General features: G+C 37.0%; 1 protein-coding gene across 4 annotated transcripts in view; it reads left to right on the forward strand.

Moving 5' to 3' along the window:
• The window catches only part of LOC107095773 (AP-1 complex subunit sigma-2), a 43,274-nt gene that overhangs the window by 20,509 nt on the left and 10,809 nt on the right, over positions 1–11,956 (forward strand). The window contains exon 5 of one of the 4 annotated variants that reach the window (XM_015392060.1): positions 9,031–9,109. The exons of the other annotated variants lie outside the window; for them this stretch is intronic. Within the exon in view, the coding sequence (XP_015247546.1) occupies positions 9,031–9,078 (48 nt within the window). The 3' untranslated portion in view covers positions 9,079–9,109. The remainder of the gene's footprint in view (positions 1–9,030; positions 9,110–11,956) is intronic. 4 annotated transcript variants of the gene reach the window in all.

Raw genomic sequence — 11,956 nt, forward strand, 5'->3', positions numbered from 1 at the left:
ATTTGTGTCTTGATTTGACTGTATATTTGTAATCACTTTCTTATTGGAAAGCCTCATATATGGCCCATAAATATGCTATTGCAAATATCCTTTCTTTTTTTAAGAGTTTACAGTTTTATTTATGTGTTTGTTGAGGGGGATCAATCTGCAGTCACAGGGCGCCGCTGTATATCCGGCCCATAGGAGTCCAGAAGGGTTCAGACAATTTTTCTTCATTTAGAAAGATCACTATATAGAGTGAATCTACAAAAAATAGAAGTTTGATTTGCATCGCAGTTGAAATAGAATTATTTACTGAAAGCATAAAAAGAATGGGATAATTAATTTGTTTCCTGTTAGTACTTTCGGGGGGCACCCTGTGACTGCAGGAAGGTTCTCTTGTTTGAGCCGTTTTATCTTGTTAGCAACTGACACGTTTCTCTCTTTGCTTGTGTATTCTTTGCTGTTGTGGTTTGCAGAATATAGACTTTCAGATGCGTCTGTTTGCAGGTACAGTTTCTTAAACTCCCTGTAGTCCTAGATCAGTAGCTTTAGATTAGAATTAACACACCAGGAATTGCAATATTTCCATCCCAGATTGTGTCATTAAAGTTAGTTTCTGGTGTGTTTTCCACTTTACACTGACCTCATAGTGAAGTCACAGTTAAAAGGGCAAATATCCTCATAATTTAAGGCTCCCAAAAAATACAGATGTTCTCGTCCTTCTGTAAATGTGTCAAAGCAGTAATTTATGTGATTTTAAAACTCCTTCTTGTACTCAGTGTGGAGTCTGTTGTTCTTCAACACAGACAGGTTTTTATGCAAGCATATTGCATTCACCAAAGAAATAAAAATCAGACAGCTTATCTCCGATATCTCGTAATCAGGAGATCTTTTCTCCTAATTAAGAGATATGATCTCATAATTACGAGATCTTATCTCATAATTATGAAATAAGATCTCATGATATTGAGATCAGGATCTCATAATTACGAGATCGGTATCTTGTAATAATGAGATCTTATCTCGTCATTATGAGATCTAATCTTGTAATTTAGAATTACGAGAAAAGATCTCATAATTACGAAATAAAATCTCATAATTACGAGATATTGATCTTGTAACTATGAGATAAGCTGTCAGATTTTTCTGTCTTTGGTGAATGCAATACGCTTCCGTAGGTTTTGGATTAGCACACTTCGTTTCCCCTAAAAGTGTTTGTAGCGCAAAAAATTTGTGAAAACTGAGAAAAAAGACAACTCTTCATCCACTCAAAATGACCCCTCTGCTCAAGGTTTTAATTTTCCCCCCCATTTTTTTTTTACAAATTGTATTCTGGGCTCTTAGGGCAGGAACAGCTGAGATTATTAACTACAGGCGTATGTTTTGTTGCTATTTTTAACTTTTAATGTGTGTTTTTAGGTAAGCTCAAAAAATCTGATCCAATGGATCTAACGTTTAAAGTAAATTAATAATCAATAATATTTAGCTGTGTGGCTTGGTCAATAGTGATGAGTTGTTTCTTAGTGTCATAGCCAAATGAATAAGAGCTCGTATATCAATATTTTGACATGCTTTTTTAAAACCAGGGCATGTAGAGAACTTGATGGGAATATCAGACTGGTAGTTCAGCCAGAATCTGACCAGTAAATCATTTTAGCTGCTGCTATATTTTACATAACAGGGTAAGTTGCCAAGGAAATTGTCCAGGAGACATGATAGTTTGGGCAAACGATAAATCATTTAATTCATTTTTCTTTTGTTGGTCAGAATTTGAGTAAAAATAACTTTTTCCTGAATCCTGCTAGACTCACCGTTTTTTCTATATCAAGTTTTTGCCACAAAGTCCTACTAAAAACTCCCACTTTTGCTAACTTCTCAACTTTTAGCTGAGTTCTTGACTGCATTGTGCTCAAGTTTCTCTTTTCTTAAACCTTTTTTGCATACGTTCCTTTAACAAATTTGAAAAGGGGAATCTAAAAGTGTGATGATATCTGCCCTTTATGTCAAATCTGTAGCACAAAGCAGCTTTTGTTAATATCTAGAAGGTAGGAGTCGGTTAACATCTTAGTTATGGCATTAAGGCTCCAGAAATGATCAAATAAATAACTGAGGAGGAAATTCTCAGGCATCAAGGTCACATTCAACCCAATCACTGAACTCCAAATAATCCCCCTTTACTGTGATAAGCATATTTAGCACAAACAGAGGGGAAATCTTTATTGAGTTAATTATTCTTTGTTGTAGCAATACTTATTAGCAATAGTTCCTACTCAGTAAATCATATCTTTTAAATAGTGCTGTATTTTTCTGCTACATCTATTGAGGTTGTGCTCTGTATAGTTTGTAGCTTACAACGATGTAAACTCTCTGCCAATCCCCCCCCCAAAAAAAATCTGTGATTGTTTCTTGTTTGATTTCTTTTATTGGACCAAACGGTCTGAAGTTTGAAGAAATAAGATCTACTGGTGGTTTAATAGTAAATGCATTTACCAAACTAGGGTCTCAGTAGCTGTATTTTCATTACAAATTTGCTCAAAACTATGTGGTTTTTGCGAAATTCAAAAATGTGTTTTTTCCATTAAATAATTACGATTAAAATTGCACGTTAATACCTTTTTTTATGCGAAAACAACATGGCAGCGCCATATTTAAACACATGAGATATATCCTACAAATATTTCCGGACTTCTTTGTCTTTTTACAAGGCCATAAGGTCCAGGTGCTGATCATGTGACTTGTGTAATGTGGAAAAATTGTTTCTGTTGCAGTTTAGTGAAATATAAGTATTTTAATAAGGCCCAAAAACCACATCATCCAAGTGTTAAAAAACGTTTTTTTTGAAAAATATGCCTTTTTTTCCTCCCGAAATTCTAAAATTGTAGTGTTTTCTTAGCGGATTTATTTTCGTAATTAAAATTTGCGCGATTTGATTGTTTATGGAAATACACCTAGTGATATACTGTATGGGAGAACAGCACTGGCATCTCGTCATGCCGGTTGCCTTGCCAAACTCTTCTCAGGGAGGACATCCCTTTTTTCAAATAACATTCATGGAAAGACATTCGGTTTTGTTGTGTTTGTCACTCTGAGACAAACAGCATGCCAGAGCCTCTCCTCCCAGTGGGGAGCAGGCAGGTCCTGTCCTCCTCACCCCTCCCAAATCCTATATGTACCCTCTCATATACATTGCTCTGTAGGAGTGAACAGGGACATTTCTGACGATAGTAGCCCGACATGTATACTAAAACTTTTTTGAAATAAGGACACAACAGACATTATTAGTTGGGACCAATTGGGGCCTTCTGCAGGGCCAAAGTGGGAGTTTTTTTTGGATGTGGAAGGAGTTTGTGTAAGACATGAATTGTTCTAGGGAAACTCCTGATCCCTATTGCCAACTTAGCAACTTTGTTGCTTTATTTAGAGACTTTTCAGACGCCTCTCACAACTTTTCTTCAAACAAAGCAACATGGGATAAATCTAGCGACTTTGTTTTTGTCTTGTTGGAAATGATGTGAAAGCAGATTATGTAAACCTGGTGGTGGGCTTCCTGCTGAAGGGGGGGTGAGAACAATAATCTAATGGGACAGATTCTTGGCTTCTTGCAAAAACCCAGTTTCAGGACCGGTAATTATAATTTTTATGTAACTCAAAACTTAAAGCAACTGTGACACAACAAAGAACATTGTTCATCTAACGTCCCCTTAGTGTTTTCCTCGGGTCCCTTCCTCTTCTGAAAATAGTGTATAATGTGTTTTTTATATATATATATTTTATGTAGAATGCAAAAAAGGATTAATTAAATGGAAAATGTACCTGACACTAATCTATGTCGTGCTATTTAAAAACATCTCTGAAACATTACGCATGAAGGGCAAACTATATTAATCAATAAAGTTACTGCTGTTGAAAGAGACATGTTAACATTAGGGCCTTTTTGCACAAGCTTAACTAAAAATGCATTTAGCTTCACCTTCCTATGAATATCAGATAACAATATATAGGAGAGTCTGCTTTGTTTATGCTCTGACTGCAGGTAAAATATTCAAGTAAGTCTAACAACTTGTCAGTGATTGGAGGAGTGAGGAGTTCACAGCAGCCCTTGCTGGTTGTAGACGTTGAACTCGATCAGAGGAATCATTCTGTGGCCAAAGTCTCCAAAAGCACAGAAAAGAACGGATAGATTTTCTGTTGTTAAAAAAAACAAAAAAACAGAACTGGGGTCTGAGAAGTTGCTAAGTCAAAGTTGGCCACAGGGTTGATTTCCTGAGAGCAGCTGGCGGTGTTGGTTTTGGTTTTTCTCAATTTCAAATTTTGAATTTCAAAGTCTGGTATGCGGGCTGTGTGTGTATATATAACACATGCTTTACATTATTGTAACAGAAATACAAATAAACAAAAGTTTGGGGCTTTTATTGATGCAGTGGTGTTGCTCTGCGATCCGTTACACATAGAGGTTTAATTTGTAATATTTTCATTTTACTCCACAGTTTGACTCCACTGGCATCCCACTGAGTGGATAAACGACTACAAACAGTAATTATGGGGGACCTGATGGATCATCTGTTACATTTACCCACCAGCATATCGATTAGCCATCGGTCCTAATCAGGAATAGTAAAGCCTAGCACACCCACCGCCTGCTCACTAGTCTGTAAGATTTTATGACATGCTTTTGTCACAAGACAACTATGGAGGACCAACTCTGCCATATTTAAAAATAAATACAGAAATAAATAAATGCTCATTTAATGAATAAGCATACATTTAATTGCCACCAAAAATACAATAAACAAATAAATGTAAGTAGAAATTAAATTATACAGTGAGACATAAATGTATATAACTCTTAATTAGCTTCTTTATTTATTTGCCTTTGTAATATTTACCTTATTTATTTTTTTGTCCTTTATAACCTTCAACTTTATTTTTTAATTACTTATATTTTTAAGTACGGTATTTATTCATGTACATGTTATAATATTTTTGTCTGTTTTATTCTTCCTATGAATTTTTTTCCCTATTTATTTCTTCCATGCTATTTATTTCTGCCTGCCCTTTTTACATTTCTGTATGCATATCTGCCTCATTATGCAAATGAGGGTGTGTGTGCTAGAGAGTCAATTTCTGCTCATTGGTTGGTGAGCATTTTACTGCATCGGTCGAATCTACAGGAGGAGAGGAGAGTCTGAAGTCATTAGAACGCGAGTAGGGACTCATGTCCTCGCCAAGTATGTTCTTGGCAAGGACAAACTTTGCCAAATACAACAAAAAAATCGGCATCATAGCCAGCGGTCCTTCACACACGGCTATTCCGAGAGAGGGCTGCTGCAGACGGGCAGCAGTTAGACCTGGCTGCCGTTAGCTTCGGAGCTCCGCTGGTTGCCACGGTCCTCTCAAGTTTGGAACATTTTCCTTTAAATAACGCATTAAATCTGTGAATGGGCCATATGGTGATGCTTAAAAGTATAATGTTCTCGCCTCAAATAATCTTAAAACGTACTTTTATTGAACAACAGCTACAGAAAAGTTGACTCTCTAGGACACCCCCCCTCCTCATTTGCATAATGAGACAGAAATGCATACAGAAATGTAAAAACGACAGGCAGAAATAAATAGCGGCGAAGCAATAACTAGGGTAAAAAAATACAAAGGAATAAAAACAGACAAAAATATAACATGCACATAAATAAATGCTTAAAAATATAAGTAATGAAAAAATAAAGTTGATTATAAAGGACAAAAAAAATAAGGTAAATATTAAAAAGGCAATTAAGTAAAGAAGCTAATTAAAAGAGTTATATACATTTATGCCTCACTGTATAATTTAATTTCTACTTACATTTATTCGTTTATTGTATTTTTGGTGGCAATTAATTGTATGCTTATATATTTATTGAGCATTTATTTATTTCTGTATTTATTTTTAAATATGGCAGAGTTGGTCCTCCATAGATATCGACTGTGTCAGGGTTAACCCACCTACACTGTGATGTCTCAAAACTCCCCAATCTCACAGAGGTGTCATCTTAATATGTGCATTGGTAACAATTTGTTTCCAGTAAGTAAATTTAACCCATCAGAGTAAGTCAATCCGACGCCATACTTCTTACACAGACCCCTTCCATATCTAAAAAACACCCTATTGAGCATAAACCTTCCAAACATTTGAGTGTTTTTTCTTTTTGATGATTTGCATGTAAACAAATACAAGACTCTAGTAGTTCACTTGTAAGAAGGTCAAGTAATGCTTTGTAACGCGGAGCTTTATTTTGAAAGGTAAGAGCACAGGGGCTGTGGCTTTGGTTAATCATTAATGCTATTAGCCGAGCTCTATAGCATGGGAGATCTCCAGGCTGCAGGCTTATCCATGTCAAATATATTAATATTATACACTCGTATAAAATGGCTGTTCATATACAAGTAATTCAATAAATATTTCAAATTTATCAGTAGGTACTCCAGAAAATATTTACTTCAACTCATAAAATTAATATGAAAAGATTTAAATCCATATTGGTGTCAGGATTGGTTTACGAATCAGACCCACATGCAGAGATAACCACTCAGAGAACAAGGCAAAAGTTTAACAGGTTTATTGAAGGTGTAAACAGGAGTTGGATCTGGAACTCAGTGAGCTGGTGACCCGGAACTGGAAGTGAGAAGGGAAGTTCAGAGGTCAGTTCAGGTACTGTGGGAATCTTGGAGGCTCTGAGTTTTTGCTAGGTGGGGTCTTATTAATCCTTGAATCCAGACTGTGTGGTAAATCCAGAGAAGGTTGCACACGTTGGAGGGCGGACAGATTGACAAGCGCTGGACCCGGAGGAGGACTGTCACTCAGATTTCTGATGGGTACTTTAACAGAACATATGGAGGTTTTCCCCTACTCAGTGTAACTCGTTTTTTTCCTTCCAGGGGAGAGAAGGTCCAGAAATCCCTGTTACACAGGAAAGCTTCCTGTCGAAGAGCAAAGACAAAAACTCGTTAGACTCAGAGAAACAAAGCTAGGTTAGACTCAGCTAAACTCAGCTTAGCTAGAGTACCCAAAACTGGCAAACACTCTGGCCTCGAGGTAGTGACAGTCCACTGCTCAAATACTCCTCCAGATAATGATCCAACGAGCCGCAGGTGTGCAGGGAGGGACAGCGAAGACAGGGCACCTCCTGGTGGTGGAAAACGGAGACACACAAACAGGCCACACAAATTGGATTCCTACCAATTGGATCAAGTCAGTCCAAAGAAACTAAATCTAACAGAAGGTTCCTTACGTTATTCTCCTTTAGTCCAGTAAGCCTTGTTTTTGCTATGGAGGAAGATGCTGCAGCACAACATACACGTCCACCTCTATGTGCTGTTTGGTAATGCCAGGGAGGATTTGGTCAGTTTTTCATGAACATAACCCCAATATTCTTCTCCACTGCACAACCTACAATCACATTTTATGTGCAGATTAGCCACAAAGTAGGTGAAAATAAACTGAGTTTCCAATGTTATATGCTTCATTACCAAAAAGTAGAAGTAACAACAAAGCAATAATTGGCTTTGCCAATGTTTTAGTAGAGATGCCCCAATCCGATATTATCTGTATCGGTCTTGATATTAAAGGAACTTGTTTATTGAGTAATGGTGAAACTTACCCTGGTGGCAGATCTGGTCAATATTTTTAAATATTAAAAAAGTTTGGTTAAAAACCTGTGGACCTGCAGAAAGGTTGACCATTTATGGTCTTTGATTTAATGATCGAACCCTTACAACTACATCTGTTTCCAGGATGGAAGTTTTCCTCTTAACTTGTTCACTTGAAATTTTTGTAACTTCCTTTTCTGGCCTTATGCTAATCTCAAGTTGCTTTATGGGACATAAATGTGTTTTTTCATATCATTCTTGCCTGTAAGGAGGAATTTTATTATGGTCTATTAAAAAAAATCAACAGTAAAAAAAAATATAAATATTTTAAGCATATTATACCAAAATTGTAAAAAAAAAAAAAAAAAGGAAATTTGTCACATTTTGCATTTAAAATGATAATCTTTTTTCTAACGTCAATATGCTTTATTTTCACTTGGCGTAATTTTGCCATTATAAAGTCATCTTTAAGGAAACTTTTGCCATCCAATTAAAAATCAATTAATCAAAAAATATAGTTGACAGATTAATCGATTTGCAAAATAATTGTTAGTTGCAGCCCTACATTAAAACAAGCAGAATAGCATCAGAATCAGATCGGTGCATCTCTGCTTTTTAACATAGTGTTGATGAAACCCAGTTTACAATAATACATCTAACCAGTCGGGCTGCAGGCGAATGGGTTCGCTGCTTTTCTTTCCTCAACATTTGGTCAGATAGTGCTCCAAAAGGCTGTGGCTATAATGAGTTCTTGGACGGGAAATCAGGCCACTGCTGACAAGTCTATTAACATCCACCCGAGAAAAGTGGTTTTATTTAGAGAAAACACTGGGACATTCTTTTTTTTTTTCTCTATGTAGTTACAAAGCTACAAAGGTTTGGCTCTTGATGACGAACTGTGCCATTCAGGGACAATATTTACTGCTTTAAATTAAAGAGAAAAAACCCCAGAAACAATTAAAGATCTAAAAATTAAAGATCATAGATCAAAATCTAAACATCTGCCTGGTGGAATGCTCATTTAATAAAAATATCTCTTTAGTAGATTATTTTTAACCAGTCTCTCTCATTGTATTGTGCATTTAGGCAGAAAAAAATTTATGTATGTGTCTGTATGTTAGCATGAACTCAACAGGAACCGGTAAGATTATACATTCATGCCTCCAGTGTTAGAACATCTAAATTAGCTCCTTTTTTTATTATCTATGTGGCAGTTGCTGCTCAGCCAAGGCCAAAATGCCTGAGGACACAATGTAAAGCTGTCTGTGTATCCACAGACTACACACTAATCTTTAGAGGGTTGTTCTAACCACGTCATGAGCTTTTGTTCCCCAGTTTTGTCTGAAACTCTGAAACAAAAATGTCAATTTTTCCTCAACCCAAAAGGAGCAGGTAGGATTTAATGCCTTAATTCTGCATTCATAGAGCCAGACTGAAGACTGGGGAAGTTTGCCTGATGAGGAGATCTTGTAAAGGTCTATCCTTGCCTCCATCCATTTCATTGGTAACTAGACTGGAGCAGTCAGTCATTCAAGCATGGTTTGTTTGTTTTTACAGTTCTGTGTGCAGTGAATTCCTACATGCCTGTTTGTGGAATTGTTTCCTAACTGATTGAAATATACATCATCAGCACTAAAAGGATTGTAACTGGCATGAAGTTGGCCATCATGTTTTCCATGTAGTCCTAGTAAAACGCAGTATAATGCAACACTTTATGATATATATATAGTCATTGAAAGGTCATAATTATTGAGGCTGGATTGATTTTTGACTCAACTCATTAGAGTAACATAGAGGACTGGAGCAACATCTGTGGAGTGGGAAACTGGAATGGTGATTCCAAATATTTTAAAAAAGGGAACCAGAGAGAGATCAAACATCTAAACCTCCTAAAAAACTGCATGAAAGTGAAAACCTTTGCTTGTAGAGCTTACACTATATTTAGTGTATTCTATATACTTCTATGTTCAAATTAGATTTCTCTGCTAAAAGAGCAAGATTTTAAGGACAGGACAGATTTTTCTAACAAATTAATTTTTAAACTATGTAATTTAATTGTGTCTTGAATCTGGAAACCTCAACTTTATCACTTTGATGGTCACTATGATCACACACCCTAATAAAAGGTGAATCAGCTTAATGACAATTAAACTATTCAATTTCAATTCAGTTTATTTATACTGTATAGCGCCGATTCACAACACATGTCATCTAAAGGCACTTTACAGTTCATCAGATCATACAGTTGGATTGATTCAAAGTTTTTCATCTAAGAAAAACTAGTTGATTGCATCGACTCATTGACTGGAAAGCAATCCCTGACACTAAGCATGCTTGTAGCGACAGTGGAGAGGAAAAACTCCCTTTTAACAGGAAGAATCCTCCAGCAGAACCAGGCTCAGTGTGAGCGGCCATCTGCTGAGGCCGACTCAGCAACTGAGCAGAGATACAAAAAGCAGTCGTAAAAGGCGGCCCCGTCCAGGAAACGCACAGCCAGGCAGACGAGCTCTGAGACAGCTCCCATGCCAGAGGATGAAGAGAGCACATCCAGCCAGTCACAGTCAGAGAAACAGGACTACACTTAAAAAAAAGTCTGATCTCCAACATCTATAAACAAAGGTGTTGATGGCAGCAGCACAGCTGATATTTCTCTCCAGGATGGAGACAAAGCAACCCTCGAAGTTGAAAATCAAGCTTCCTTTCTCAGGCTGCACTGAGACTACAATTTACGCTTTTTATTGAGTAAACAACAATGCATAAAATTTAGAACCAGAACAAAATCAATTATGCAATAAAGACCCAAGCTCATTAGCTATATATTGTTTTTATTGGGATCTGTTCTCTTGTTGTAGTTGTTTTACAATCAAAGCAGCAATCAGACCAAATTAAAAGAAGACCTCCTGTGGTGAAGCTGCTGCAAGTTATACAAGGAGAAAACAATTGAACTCCGTTTGACAGAGCAGCGGAGTAATCAGGGTACACAGCTGGAGCTTTTAAAGAGCTAGTTTTACAGTGGAGTTACACAAGACGAATAGAAACCCAGCAGAACTCTGAGCCGTGCATCAGTGCAGGGGCAGGTGGGGGGTTTATTTTGTATTTTGGGACTCGTTGCCTTGTTTTTCTAGGCATTAGTAAGGGCCCAGTAATTAGATTAAAAACATACCACAGAGGATTTAGCGGAAGCTATTTTGATAAGTTTATAATGAAATTTTTCTCAGGATCTGACCCTTACTTTGGAGCCAGCAAGCAGATCCTGTTCTTTAGGATTAACAAAGCCTCAGAAAATTGATTGGTCTGCTCACTTCTGCGTGGAAGGCACATGATAGGTTGAACTGAAATGTTGCTGCTGCAGTTGAGCCTTTATGCTTGAGCATTTTCTGTAGACATGTCATAGATTAGGTTGGTAGATTTAATCCAACAGTCATTGTCCTTATAAACATGTTTGCCTCACAGGTGTGATGGTCCCAAATATGGCATCAGAAGCTTCTGGTCTTTTCCAGAATTAGGCCAGCTAAGGTGACTACTTTGTGTCTGTGGATATAGGCTAACTGTAAAGCTAGAGCCTGTAGCTTTGTTTTTGTTGTGTCTAAATATTTCTGTGCACAGTTTTATGAATGTGTGTGTAGCTCAGTGAAACAGTTTTCCTAGTGCCCTCCCTGGTTTCTAGTGTCCTCAATGTTGGCACTGTGCAAAAAAACTGTTTTGTGTTCATTTATGTTTTTGTTACTTCTTAACAAAAATGTATGAACAAGTTTAGATTCGCTTTGCACAACGTTTTGACTTGAGATACATTCACTGACAGCCTCAGATAGTGAAACGCTGCAAAAGGTAAGTGTTGGTACAGTTTTACTGTTTGATTTCACATAAATCCCCCACTGTTTATGATGTCATCGCTTCATATTTTGTGACATTACAAACACAAACCTCCGTACAGTGTCTGGATTTTATTTTGATGGGCCAAAAGTGAAGGGGGAGGAAAATTATGCTTTTATTTTTTTTTATAATTATTTTTTTCGGGGGGGGGCAAAGACACAGCTTGGGTGGAAAAATAGGTCAGCAGGACAGCTTCTAGCCTTGCATTCCACAAAATCAACTTTAATAAAGTAGATTATTATTATTAGAGACCAGTAGGAATGCCTTGTTGCACAATAAGAGTAGCCAACACATTGAGCATCTTGGAAAAGGTGGTTTATTCATTGCCTAGACTGAACTTTTTCATCCATGGTTAAATAGCCATGCTGTATTGCTTTTATTCTTATTTTTTGTGCGGATGAGATGGTTATGTTTAGCCTCGTGAGACCATCCTGATCTCGCGAGCTTTCAAGATTTCTCTCGCTAATCAGTCTGGAGA

The sequence above is a fragment of the Cyprinodon variegatus genome, unplaced genomic scaffold (assembly GCF_000732505.1).
Source record: "Cyprinodon variegatus isolate N-32 unplaced genomic scaffold, C_variegatus-1.0 Scaffold572, whole genome shotgun sequence".
In the NCBI taxonomy this organism is placed as follows: Eukaryota; Metazoa; Chordata; class Actinopteri; order Cyprinodontiformes; family Cyprinodontidae; genus Cyprinodon; species Cyprinodon variegatus.